The sequence below is a fragment of the Felis catus genome, chromosome D1 (assembly GCF_018350175.1).
Source record: "Felis catus isolate Fca126 chromosome D1, F.catus_Fca126_mat1.0, whole genome shotgun sequence".
In the NCBI taxonomy this organism is placed as follows: Eukaryota; Metazoa; Chordata; class Mammalia; order Carnivora; family Felidae; genus Felis; species Felis catus.
Window position 1 is genome coordinate 110,073,248 of NC_058377.1, and position 13,349 is coordinate 110,086,596.

The 13,349-nt window shown below is 59.3% G+C and overlaps 2 protein-coding genes across 2 annotated transcripts; one reads left to right on the plus strand and one right to left on the minus strand.

The window, feature by feature from the left end:
• Positions 1-3,600: 3,600 nt before the first annotated feature.
• Positions 3,601-6,033, minus strand: GPR152 (G protein-coupled receptor 152). The gene has a single exon (XM_023240119.2). The coding sequence runs from the start codon at positions 5,982-5,984 to the stop codon at positions 4,371-4,373; it is 1,614 nt and encodes a 537-aa protein (XP_023095887.2). The 5' UTR covers positions 5,985-6,033; the 3' UTR covers positions 3,601-4,370.
• Positions 6,034-8,513: 2,480 nt separating this feature from the next.
• CABP4 (calcium binding protein 4) lies at positions 8,514-12,784 on the plus strand. Its single transcript, XM_003993744.4, has 6 exons — positions 8,514-8,947; positions 9,324-9,354; positions 9,438-9,581; positions 10,400-10,509; positions 10,867-11,014; positions 11,128-12,784. Exons 1-6 carry the CDS (start codon positions 8,585-8,587, stop codon positions 11,154-11,156), a joined length of 825 nt encoding a protein of 274 aa, XP_003993793.2. The 5' UTR covers positions 8,514-8,584; the 3' UTR covers positions 11,157-12,784.
• The last annotated feature ends 565 nt before the right edge of the window (positions 12,785-13,349 follow it).

Below are 13,349 nucleotides of genomic sequence, written 5' to 3' on the forward strand. Positions count from 1 at the left end.
AGGAAGCGGGAATCAGGAAGTGACAGAGGAGCCGGGGGCAGGGGGCGGGGGGGGGCGGGGCGGGGGCTCGCGGGGGCGGGGCCGAGGTCACGCGCGGAGGGGCGGGGCGGGAGACTGCGAGCCGCCCCAGGAGGCCAGGAGCACGGGGGCCACGGGGGCGCAGGGGCGGGGCCTGGGCGAGCCCTGCCCCTCAGGCACCCGGGCCCCTCTAGGGCAAAGGAGCAGGGGTGGGGCCAGAGGGGCTGCAGGTGCGAGGCGCTGCCCGCCCGCAGACCGCTGCCCCTTCGCCATCCTCTCCTCTGGCGGAGCCCTCGGGAGTACGGGCATTGGGTGCAGCCCGCCGTCCCAGTCCCCATCCCCATCCCGGTGCATTCTTCCGGGTCCCCCGGCCCACCCCCCACCCACTCCAAAAATACAGTATCTAGTCTGACAGCCCGTGTGTTCACGTGCCTCTTTTTAAGGGTTACAAAAGTACACGCTCTTGACGAACAGTGTAAATGCACCAGCGGTGCGGTGTTTTAAGGGGTGAGCGGAAGGCCCCAGCCAACCCCTTCTTTCCCCTGAGCACCCCCGGGGTCTGCCGGGCCTCCTTATTAAAAATAGAAATGGGGACATGCCCTCTGCCAGATGGCTCACACCTTCCTTTCTCTTCCCGACCATCTCCCACGGAGGCCTAGTGGTCTGTCTGCGGATGTCTCCCTCCTAGCTAGCTCCTGTGACGGGGCCCAGCCTGGCCTCCCTAGATCTACCCTATCTCTGTCCGTGTCCCACCCCGGGGGGACTTAGGTGTCTCTGTAGGTCGGACAGGCAGATCTGCCCCCTCTTCCCCGGGGCTGGTGTCCCCAGGGCACTGGCCGCCTCCCTCAGTCCTTCCTTGAGACCCTGATCATCACCCCTTGGTCACCTTTTTCTTTTTTCCCAGAAAAAGGGGGGGGGTGGTAGGTGGGAAGAGGAGGGAAGAGCAAAGCTAGAAGGGGGCTTGTCTGGGGCTGCAGGAGGCCCCACTGTGTGTCTGACACGGGCTGGGGCTCGTACCCTACTCACTGCTTTCCTCCCCTGATGAGGAAACGACTCAGAGAGGGGTGCCTGCCCCAGGTCACCCCGCCGAGATTTAGTTCCCATCTGTTTGGCTCCAAAGTCCTTGCTTTTCCCTTTGTTCCATAAACCGTGGGGCAGGCAGACCCTTCCAAAAAAGGACAGGAATGAGGGTGCTTTGGAAGAGGGAGTGTCACATTAGCCTCTCTCTCTGTTGCAACAGCCACAGGTCTGTCTAAAGCCCAGATAAGACACCCCCTACCCTAAGCCCTCCCTTCCCTCCTCCTTGAAATAACGTGCCCCGTCATTGCATACCCCTCCCCCGTTTGTTACCTTCCTCTGCCCTGTCCCTGCACGTGGCCCAGTGACACTGATCCTCTTGTCCCCGAAACAAACCACCTTCCTTCCCACTGCGGGGCCTGGGTACATCCTGTTCACTCCATCTGGAAACGCTTCCCTCAGATTGTGAAAAGGCCCCAACCCTCACTTCCTCCAGGGCTCTGCCCAAATGTTGCCTTCTCAAAGGGCCCTCCCCAACCAACCCCTCACTGGTCACGCTCTGGCCCTGACTTGTTCCCCCCATATCCTTCTGAATCACGATCTGACGTCGTCTTGTGTAACCGTTGTGTATTCGCTTTCTGTCTGCCTCGCCCCGCTAGAATGTCAGCAAGTGGAGGGTAGCACCCGGTCTTTGGTCTCGTTCCCCACCGTGTCGAAGCACCTAGAATGAGACCTAGCGCTCGGCACGCGTTCAATTCGTGTACGTTGAGTGAAAGAACGACAGCAGTCCTGAATGTAGGATCGACGATGTTCGTATTCACAGCTCTCAGAATGAGTCTCTCCGTGAGGGGCACGTCTCACCTGGAGAAGGCGTGAGTGTCCCGGAAGGCAACAGGAGTCCAGCCCCATGGGGGGTGCTAGGGGTGAGGTAGATGGACCGAGGAATGTCAGGGATGAGCCCTCCTTTCAACCTCTGTGGCCTCGGGTGTGCGTGTTTCCTCCAAAACAAAACTCTGTGGGTCACCAGGAGAACTCCTCTTTATCCCACAAAGCCCTTCATGGCACTGCCCTCTCTCCTGGGTCGCGATTACCCATTATGGGTGAGATTCCCCCTCAGGGACCTTGGAGATGGGGCTGCCCCCCCTCTCCGAAATGCCGGGTTTGGAGTGGGGACCAGAGTTGATGGCAGGTGGCTGGCGCTGGGGTTTGAGTGCCTGATCTGCCCGCCATGTTGAAAAAGCTTTGTGACCGCTATCTGGGAGAGAGGGGAGGGACACTGCAAGACCAGTCCCTGCCTCCAGGGAGGGTGCACCCAATGGGGTGGGCCAGGGTGAAAGCATTTCTTGCAGAGGGGGAGGCAGTACGGTGGAGCAGACAGAGCCTAGCAGGCAGGATGCTCCCACGTGGGCTCTGGCCCGTGGGTCAGTCCTGCTCCCAGGCCTGGCCCGGGAACCATCGTTATCACCCCCATTTTACAGATGTGGAAACTGAGTCCCAAAGAAGCCAAGAGCCTTCCTGAAGATCACACACAGCTGGTGAGCTGTGGAGCTGGGATTCAAAAGACCGCCGAGGGACACCAGCAGCCATGCCCCTAACCCCGCCCATGTGTCTCCAGAATGGAAGGCCGGCTGGAGAGTCACCTAGCAAGTGCTCGGTAAACATTTGCTGAAGGACCGAATTCAACAGATGTGTGCCCGTGCAGAAATCGCTGAACGGCGTCCGTAGTTGGGCCTCGGTGTCCACAGTTCCACCACCAGGACGTGCCCTGATTATGCCCTTGGCATTGCCCCCGCCACCAACACCGCCCCCGCCACCATTCGGCATCCCCGGGCTCAGTTCATGAGAGCAGCAGCCCTTGCAAGGGGAACGTGACCACCGCATTGTACAGAGGAGGAAATCGAGGCGAAGCGGCAGCCCGAACCCAGATCTGCCCGCACCTCTCCGGGCCGCCCGCACAGCCTGCTGCCTTTTTAAGGTGGAAGCACCCTGGAAGCATAGCACTTAAGTGTCTGCCGGAGGGGCGGCTCTCAGCGGCTACAGGTCACAACACTGAGCTACTGGGAAACGACTGGGGGAGGGGGGTAAAGGGGAAGAGGCTCACGATTTTGGAACACAGGGCGGGCGGAGGGCGAGCGAGCAGGGGGTTGGTGCAGAAGAGTGAAAGGGAAGAAGGGAAGTGGGGGGGGGGGGTTCAGAATTAGACCTTCGGCCCTTCCCCGTTTTTCTTGCCGTGTCTGCGCCTTGAGGGGGAGGAGGCTGGCTCTGCCCCAGAGATGCTGTGTGATGGGGGCCTGTGCCCTTTGTGGAGCCACTGGTCCCCAGGGCTCTCTGTCTGGACGTCTTCCCATCTCTGCGCGTGGGCTGAGTGCATAGGAGGGGTTCAGGTGGAGGCAGGACTGAGCACTCTATACCTGCAGCCCCCCGTGGGGGGGGCGGGGGGGGGGGCAGGTGGACACTAGTTGAACCCTTCAGTGGAGCAGACGCTCTCTCAGGCCCCCTGGGCATCCGTGGCCCAGAACTGTCACGGGCACAGCCGATCTGCCCCAAAGCTCACAAGACCCCAGATGCCCAGGCCGAGGTGGCGCCTCCTCTCCTCCATCTCCAGCCCCTGCAGGGACTTCCCTGGATGCCGGCGAATGGAGAACATTTGTTCACTGAGCCCCTGCTGTGTGCCAGGCTCCTGCCGTCACCGGAGCCCGATTTGAATCCGGGCTCGGTGGCTCTCATCGCCTCCGCTCCCGCTGCCTTGCTGAGGGAGGTCCTGCGCCAGGCTCGCTGCCTGTGGGGGGGGCAGGGGGCTGGTGGACAGGGCTCGGCCAGCCTGCGTGGGCTCCCAGGACCCCAGGTTCCTTCTGGCTCTTAAATGCCTCCTTTTCTGCAGAGATTTCTTCCTTCATCCTCCTCACGCCCGAGTTAGAGGGTGAGACAGGGAGGAGAGGGTGGAGGAAGGATTCCGGGGAGATCGGCACAAGCTCAGGGAAGTCCCCCCTGCTGTCTTTCTCCCACAGGACTGAGACTTGGGGGGCAGGTGGGCAGTGCGGTCCAGGGGTGCTGGAGGACAGAGCCCAGCAGCACCCTGTCGGCTGTGACTGTTGGGCCACTGCGGGGGGGAGGGGGCAAGCATGGAGAAACTGAGGGGGACCTGGGTAGGGACGAGAGGATCACGACAAACTGCCTGGGACTTTTGGTGCTTCATTTTCACTTCCCCCAAGTCCTCCTGCCAGCCCCAAGGGACTTGAGGGGGGTTTCTTTGATGACTTCCTCCACGGCTCCCCTCGTCTCGGACTGGCTCTGGCTCTTCCACTGCCCTGATGGGCCCGAGCTTTCCCAGACCCTCAGGTGGGGCCTGCTCCAGGGGCTTCCTCTGGGGGGACGCTGCTGGGACTTTCTCCCTCAGAGTCAGCAGGCACCGCTGGGTTCTCAGGGGCTTCCGGGGGGGGATCCGCGGATGGGGCAGAAGACGCTTCATCACAGGCGCTGGGAGCTGGGCCGGAGGCCGGTCCGGGGGTCTCGGGGCTCACTTGTGGCTGGGCCACAAAGTCCAAATGGGGCTGGGACTCAAGGTCCACCTGTGGCCGAACGGAGGCGTTCAGCTGAGGCTGCATCACAAAATCTGCCTGTGGCTGGGCCACTGAATCTGACCGTGGCTGTGCTGTGGGCTCTGCCTGTGGCTGGGCCACTGAATCCGACCGTGGCTGTGCCGCGGGGTTCCCCCGAGGCTGGGACACAGCGTCCGACCGTGGCTGTGCCGCGGGGTTCACCTGGGGCTGGGCCCCAGCCACTGGCCCAGGAAGAGTCTGACTCCCAGAGTCCACTTGGGTCTGTGGCTCCGCAGGCGTGAAGCTTCCGGGCCGTTCTTCACAGAGAGCTGCCGCGAAGGAGGAGAGGACGGCGCGCAGCAGGGCCCGGAGGTCGGCGCTGGCCAGGAGGCAGAGGAAGGGACTGAGGCAGCTGTTGAGCAGGGTCAGGTAGTCGGAGTAGACCAGCGCTTCCCAGAGCAGGTAGCCGGGGTAGACGTCCCACAGGAAGGCCAGGTACAGCAGCTGCGCCAGGTGGTAGGGCAGCCGCAAGACCACGTAGGCCGACAGGATGGCCTTGGCCACACGGGCGAAGCCCCGGCAGGCCGCGGGCCTTGGCCGGCGGCGGCGGCAGGTCCGGGAGGCGGCGGCCTGCGTGAGCACGTGGCAGACGAGAAGCAGGAGGAAAGGCAGGAACCCCCCCAGGATCTCGAGCATCCTCAGCGGCAGCTCCTCGCCGTCCCAGAAGTCCAGGCAGATGACCAGGTCGTACCACCAGACGGCGGCCTCGGGGAAGACCAGCCAGGGCACGCTGAAGAGCGTGGCCAGCACCCAGACCCCGGCGCAGACCCAGAGGGGCAGGCGGGCCGGGCGGCGCCCGGGGTACCAGTGCGGGCACAGGGCCAGCAGGCAGCGGTCCACGCTGAGGGCCGCCAGCAGGAAGAGGCCGGAGGAGTAGGACACACCCCACAGGAAGTAGTAGAAGCGGCAGGCGGCCGTCCCCAGCGGCCAGTGGCCTCCGTGCTGGATCTCCAGGATCTGGAAGGCCGCTGCCGCCAGGAACAGAAAATCAGAGAGGGCCAGGCTGAGCAACAGCAGGGCGAGCCGCGTGCCCGCTCCCTGCCGGGCCTGTGAGCCGGCCAGCCATGCCATGAGCCCATTGGCTGGCAGCCCCAGGAGCAGAAGGGCCACCAGGAAGACCGTGTCCCAGCCACCCTGGGGGTAGTCGTCTTCATCGTCCGGCTCCGTGCGGGGCCCGTGGCCGGCGGCACCCAGGTTGGCTTCCATGGCAGTGTCCGTCCGAGGTCCCCGGTGTGCTGTTGGCCACGGAGCGGGTGCCTGATGAACCAATGAAATCATGAGGGACTGAGTATGAGAGAGGGTGCTGTGTACCTCCAGGCAAGTCACTGTCCCTCTCTGAGCCATCGTCATCACCTTCGGGGCAGTTAGCCTCTGCCAGGGACTTTACACAGATTACCTCGCGTAGTCCTCAGACACTCCATTTTACAGGTGAGGAGAGGAAGGGTCGGAGGATAAGTGACTTGCCCAAGGTCAGAGACAGGACGAGAGGCGCCAGGACTGAGACTCAGACCTAAGCCTCTGCCACGCGGAATCCCAGTGTGCCCAAGTAGACTGGACCGAGGCTTTAAAACAGATATATACATGTATATACATGTATATTTTACATTTTTTCTTTTTTCTTTATTTAGTTTTAATTTTTTAAATGCTTTTCTATAAAGATGTCATATCCACATCCTTTAAAAACAATTTTTTTAATGTTTATTTATTTTTGAGAGAGGGAGAGAGAGACAGAGCATGAGTGGGGAAGGGACAGAGAGAGAAGGAGACACAGAATCTAAAGCAGGCTCCAAGCTCTGAGCTGTCACGGGGCTAGAACTCATGAACCGCGAGATCATGACCTGAGCCGAAGTCGGTCACTTAACCAAGTGAACCACCCAGGTGCCCCTTAAATTTTTTTTTAACGTTCATTTATTTTTGAGAGACACACACACGGAGAAACAGAGTGCGAGTGGAGGAGGGGCAGAGAGAGAGAGGGAGACACAGAATCCGAAGCAGACTCCAGGCTCTGAGCTGTCCGCACAGAGCCCGACGTGGGACTCGAACTCATAAGCTATGAGATCGTGACCCGAGCTGAAGTTGGACGCTTAACCGACTGAGCTACTCAGGTGCCCCAGTTTTTTCTCTTAAAAAAAAAAATGTTTATTTTTGAGAGAGAGAGAGAGAGAGAGAGAGAGAGAGAGAGAGAGAGAGAGAAAGAGCAGGGGAGGGGCAGAGGATCCAAAGCAGGCTCTCTGCTCATAGCAGACAGCCCGACGTGGGGCTCGAACTCACAAACCACGAGATCATGACTTGAACTGAATTCAGGCACTTAACTGACTGAGCCACCCACGTGCCCCTCAAACATATTTTTAAAGCTGGTGAATCTTCAAATAAAATATTACAGTGGGGCCCCGGGGATGCTCTAGGGAAGACAATTTAAAAACCACTCGGTCGGATCATCGGATCATCGGATCATCGCAAGCCCCTTTCCTTCTGGTATCCTGGAGTTCAGGTGTTTAAGATTCCAAGAAGGGGAGGCTCAGAGTCCCGTGGGCCTGTAGGAGGCCAAGGGTGGGCAGGAGCCTGGGCCAGAGGAGGCCCTTCCCCACAGCAAGTGCAGCTCATGAACTCAGGGTGAGGTCTGCAACTCAGGGCCCGGCAGCCTGGGGCCAGAAGGGCCGTCCTGGAAGCAGCTGGAGCCCCTTCATCATCCTCGACCCCCACTATGGCCCCGTCCTCATTCTCACAGCTCAGGCAGAAGGTGGCCCCTGAGGCCACCATCAGAAGGAGAAGGGGGCTCAGCAGTGTGATGATAGGGGCCTGCTACCCTTCCCCCCCCCCCCACTCCGCCCGCCTTCCCTCACTGGCCCAGGAGGTTTCCCTTGGAGCACGGAGAAAGTCCTCATGGCAGTGCTGAGCCAGGGGAGGAAGTAGGTGCCCCAGAAAGGCTGGATCCTGCCCGTGGCCCATGGCTCCAGCCCCTTGGCCTTCAGCCCTGTGGCTTCCTCTCCCCTAGTGCTCAGGCAGACCCCACTCTGCAAGCTCCGGCCTCTACTGGATCAGAGCCCTGGGCTCCCCCGAGCCCCAGCAGGTGAGGCCTGGCTTACCTGTGAGGTGCAGGCCGCTGGCCGGAAGGAGCAGGGGCGTGCCTGCCTGCCCAGTGGTCCAGCCATCTGCCGGGCCCCACGCCGGGGCCTGGGACATGGCGCCTGGCGGCGCTAAGGCGGCCGACGTGAAACCCAAGCTGAGAAGACATCAAACATTCATGGGCATGGGGCTGCTCCCTGGGAAACCCTAACCCCCGCTCAGCAGGGCCGAGTGACCAGCCAGGCCACCCCATCCCTGACAGAGCCACGTGGTTAAAACCTCCTCGGCCTGGGCCCCTCTGCCTCAGGGCGGGCTCTGGGTCCCCCCGGGGGCCACCTCCTCCGAAATCACCCCCATGTCCCTCAGTCTCTGTGATCTGGCCTCGCTTCCTCAATTTCACAGACCCTCTGCCCCAGCCACGATGTCCCCGTGAGGGGCAACTCTCCTATCCCTTCCCACACTCCTTCTCCTGAGATGACGTCCCTCCTTGCTTAGCTGAGTCCTGCTCGTGTCACACAACCCGGCTGAGTCCTTGACTCCAGCAATATTGCCCCCATTTTATAGATCGGGTGACTGAGGCTCAGGGAGGTGAAATGGTTGGGTGTCCCAGCTCCTGAGGCCACTTAGGAGCCGGAGTCCGAAGCTCACCGTGTCCCGGCACCCTTGTCGCTGAGGGCAGTTCTCTTGACCCATCTGTCTCTGCCCTCAGGCAGAGGGCCGGGATTAGGGCCCGGAGCTGCCTGCCTCACTTACCCTAATCCCCCTCAAGGCTCGATCCCAGGCAATCAGCTCTCAGGGCAGGGGTGCGTAAGCAGCTTTATGGTCCCTGAGAACCAAGGGTGCTCCCTGGTGCTGCATCTCAGAGTTCTGTCGCCCCTCTCCACATGGCCACAGAACAGGCGAAGGGGCAGCATGGCCCAGACCCCCAGAAGCCTCCTGTGGAGGCTGTGGCTTCCGGGAGCGGTGCTGAGGGCCTGCCCTTGACCAGGAGGAGGAGCAAGAAGGACAGGGGACTCCGAGGGTCCCGGAAGGGTGCTGGTGGCTCCGAGGAGCAGACCCCCATCCCTGGCCCCGAGGCCCCAGGGAGCAGCAAGAGCCTCTCTGGGAGTGGAGAAGGGCAGGAGGGGACAGGCCCTGCAGCCCCCAGGCCAGCCGGTCGTCGCCAGTCTCACCGACACCGCCCTGGCACCCAGCACGATGCTGCCCAGAAGACATACGGGCCCCTGCTCAACCGCATCTTCGGGAAGGTCAGGTGGGGCCCGGGCTGGGGAGGAGGGGGACACACTTGTGCCCTCGGACTCCGCCCACCCTGCCCCTAGTACTCAGGCCTCCTAGCGCCTCTGCTCCAGACCCGGGAGCCTGAGCTGTAGAGGCAGGGTTTGGGGAAGGGTTGGTCTTGGGCCTGGCTGCGAGGCGGGCAGGGCTAGTCTTCAAACCCAGGATTCTGGGAGAGCTCTGGGCCCCAGGAGCCGGAAGTGGGGGGGGTCATCTTTTCTCTGGGGGTCGTGGGACTTCAGCTGCCTTCTCCTGCCCTTGTGAGACTGGCCCTACCCAGGCCATCGTGGGCTAGGGCTGGAGGAGGCAGGATGGCCCCCAGGGACATGCTGGACTGTGCCTCTGCAGGACCGCGAGCTGGGCCCCGAGGAGCTGGATGGTGAGTGGCCCTCGCTGGCGGCAGTGGTGGGTGGGAGGTGTCCCTGAGCCGGGCTGCCCGGGCCTGACCTCCCTCCCCTGCAGAGCTTCAGGCCGCCTTTGAAGAGTTTGACACTGACCATGACGGCTACATCGGCTACCGGGAGCTGGGCACCTGCATGCGGACGCTGGGCTACATGCCCACTGAGATGGAACTCATCGAGGTCTCCCAGCACGTCAAGATGCGAAGTCAGTGGCTGACCCCCACCGGCCCGGGGAGGGGCGAGGCGGCAGCCATCTGGCTCTCTGTCTCTCTGACCCTCCTGAGGCTCCTGAAAAGAGCCTCCTGAGGTTCAGTGAGACCGACTGTGACAGAACCCTGGCCGCTCCAGGCGATTAAATGTCGGATGGGCGTGCGCTTGTGTGATTATCATTAGCTACATTGTCAAATATCAGATTCCCTTCATTCCAGGACACCTGCATGTGCTCTGTGGTTTGCAAAATGGGATGTGGCTGACACTTGATGTGAACATTTAGCGCAATGCTTTTTTTTTCCCCAAAGCTGTTATTTGACCACCGGTGCTTTTCGTAATCGATGGCGTCTTAGAACGGCGGGACTACATGGGCATACTCCTTAAGAGGCATTTATGGCTGCCCACGGGGTCCCAGCATGTCAGAGCCACCAACTGCACACCCCCGGAAGCACCTAAGAGTGGGTTCTCTCACCCTTGCCCCGGGATGAGGAAGGAGGTTTAGTAAGTCGCCCAAGGCCGTTGGCACCCAAGGTCACCCATGCCCCATTGACAGCACAGCCAGGGTTTAACTTTAGGGCTGCCTGGTTCCAAACCTTGGCCTCTTTCCCCTTGACACAGGTGCTTCACTGAGAGCACTCAGGCACCTGGCCCTGTCATCTCTGTGGAGAACGGGGCTCTGACCTCCTACCTCCGTCCCCGAGGGCATGGATGCTGGGTGCTCCTTCCTGGATGTAGAGCTGGGGAGAGGCGGGCGCCTGTGAAGTCCTTTCTCGGGGCCCCAGCCTTCTCCATTGTGACACTCTGCCTCCGCAGTGGGTGGCCGCGTGGACTTCGAGGAGTTTGTGGAATTGATGGGCCCAAAGCTGAGGGAGGAGACAGCACACATGTTGGGGGTGCGGGAGCTGCGCATCGCCTTCCGAGAGGTGTGGAGCGTGGTCGAGTCGGGCGCTGGGTGGGCAGCTGGGCGGCAGACCTACTGGCCTCCCATCTGGGCCAGAGAGACGGTGGGGGTGGGGGGCAGCCTCTGGAGGCCCAGAGCCCTGCAGATGGTGGGACTGGGCCAGGGAGGGATTGGAGAGGGGCCATCTCGCTCTCAGCTGGAGGATCCACCCAAGGAGGCTTCCTGGAGGAGGGGCCTATTGTCTCAGCCTGGGAGGAGGAGGAGGAGAGTTTCGGTGGGCGAAGATGGGGACATCCAGGCACAGGATGTGGCAAGGAGGAAACGGGTCTGGGCAGAGCCAGCTTTGGGTGGGAGGGACTGAGCCCTGCTGGGATCCTAGTTTGACAGGGACAGAGATGGACGAATTACAGTGGCAGAGCTGCGGCAGGCAGCACCTGCTCTGCTGGGGGAGCCGCTGGCGGGTCCTGAGCTGGACGAGATGCTCCGAGAAGTGGACCTCAACGGGGATGGCACCGTAGACTTTGACGGTGAGTCTCCTTCCCAGACGACCCCCCCCACCCCTCCAGCTCCCAGGATGATCCCAGCGCGTCCTGGGATCCCTGACCAGGACTGGCCCAAGCCCTGCCCTTCTCTCCCCCAGAGTTTGTGATGATGCTTTTCACCCACTGAAGTTCTAGAAGGGAGAATGCGTTACCCCGCTGGCCCCAGGCCAGCAGGGTTCATGCCGTACGCCCTCCCCCTGAGGCCTCAGAATGGAAGACCACCCAGCAGCCCTCAGGCTTCTTCGGTCCTTGACAACACCTGGCTGGAGAGCTGGCTCGATGTCACCCACCCCCCTTCATTCTCACCTTCCTCCCACCTGAGCTGCCCGGAGGGAACCTGCACTCCGCCGTCCATCATTCTCCAGGGTGAGCAAGATTTGGATCTCTCCACACCCTCGGTGGGTAGCAAGCTCCCTGGCACCGCAGTATCAAAGACAGGGGCGGGGCGTGGAGTTGGGGGGATTCTGGAAACATGGTGAATTGAGAGCGTGGCTGGATGCCTCCCACTACCCGTGTAAAAATGTTAAAAAGACAAAAACTGAACTTGAAAGAAAGCCAGGGATGACCCCAGTACTAAAGACAAAGCAAGAACTCAGAGCCGGGTGGCAGGAGAGAGGGGACAGCATGGGGGCTTCAGATGTGGAGAGAGGTTCAGAAGCCTGGGCTCTGACACCCACGGATGACAGAAGACCTGTAAGAGGCTGGGGAACAGGACAGGAGCCTGAGCACCTTCCCGGGTCTCAGAGGGCTACCCTGTTCTTGAAAAGGGGACCAAAAGATACCTCCATCTACCAGCGTGAGAAAGTAGCAAGGGTACGGACGTCTAGGGCCTTGAGTGGACAAAGCTACCCTAAGGAACCCGGGACTCAGGCTGGCACATGAGGCAGGAGTGTGGTCTATCTCCACGGTACGGGAAGCTGAAGAAATAGGGAGAAGATACCGGAAGAGCACTCCTCAACCCAGAGCACATGGGACTTAACAAACAACAGCCCTGTCACTTCTGAAGATGAACTCATGACAAAGAATCACAGATCACATGGGAAAACAAGTCCCCGTGAGGGAGACGAGGCAGATGCAACAAACAGGAAAATCAGCACCCCCAAGCGTAAGTAACAGAAAAATCCGAAAGAGACCACAAAGTCAATGCAAACAGAAATGATATAAAAGAAGGGAGAGAGGCCAATAGGTAGTAACGGGATGGTAGGAAACAGAATAGGAAGATTAATAAGAATAAAAGCATTTCTGAAAATAAAGGAGATAGCCATTGGAATAAAAAAAAAATCAACGGGTTGGTTAAACAGCAGATTAGACACCATCTGAGAGAAGATTAGTGAACGGGAAGCTACATCTGAGGAATCACCTATAAGGTAGCCCTGAGGGATAAACAGGTGGCAAATATTAAAGACTAGTTAAAAATCATCAGGAGTCTCAGGAGAAAATACAAAGAATGGACACGAGGCAACCCTCAAAGATGTGACGGCTGAAACCCTTCCATAAAGACTTCCACAAAGACAAATGCCCAGATGGAAGGAACACAGTGGAGCCTCAGAAGGATGAACAGAAACAAATATATATCTAGATGCATTCCAGCAGAACTCAGAACACAGAAGAAAACCTTATACACAATTCAACTGGAGACAAAAGTCAGATTACTTACCGAGGAGCAGAAATTAGGCCCTACGAAGGCTTCTTCTTCTTCTTTTTTTTTTTTTTTAATGTTTTATTATTTATTTCTGAGAGAGAGAGAGAGAGAGAGAGAGAATGCGAATGAGGAAGAGGCAGAGAGAAAGAGGGAGACACAGAATCCGAAGCAGGCTCCAGGCTCCGAGCTGCGAGCACAGAGCCAGATGCGGGGTTTGAACTCATGAACCGTGAGGTCATGACCTGAGCCGAAGTCGGTAACCGACCGAGCCACCTAGGAGCCCCTCTACAAAGACTTTTCATTGGTTACAATAAATGCCAGAAGACAGTGGAATACATTGTTCAGCATGCAGAGGAAAACAATTGCCAGCCAAGAAGACTCTACCTCACTCAATCGTTATTCAAGAAGGAAGGTGAAATATCAACTTTTTTCAGGAAACGGAGGCTGGTAAGAGTTTCCTACCCATGTGCTCTCATTGAAGGGAATTTCCTTCAGTAAGAAGGAAATTCAGACCAGAAGAAAGGCGAGTATGTACTAAAGTATGGTCAGGAAAGAGATCAGTACGCATATTTGTGGAGCTAAAGAGGCAGTAACGATAAAAAAGTTAAGTTGGGGGATTTTAAAAATAAGGAGGGACTAAAATAATAGACAAAATAAAACAGAAGACGGGAGGGAATA

Excerpts from the sequence above, each read along its gene's own strand:
- GPR152 (XM_023240119.2), bottom strand. The coding sequence starts at position 5,984 with ATGACGATGGCTCAGAGAGGGACAGTGACTTGCCTGGAGGTACACAGC.
- CABP4 (XM_003993744.4), top strand. The coding sequence starts at position 8,585 with ATGGCCACAGAACAGGCGAAGGGGCAGCATGGCCCAGACCCCCAGAAG. Across the intron at positions 10,510-10,866 it reads TGCGCATCGCCTTCCGAGAG|TTTGACAGGGACAGAGATGG; the intron begins GTGTGGAGCGTG and ends CTGGGATCCTAG. Across the intron at positions 11,015-11,127 it reads TGGCACCGTAGACTTTGACG|AGTTTGTGATGATGCTTTTC; the intron begins GTGAGTCTCCTT and ends TCTCTCCCCCAG.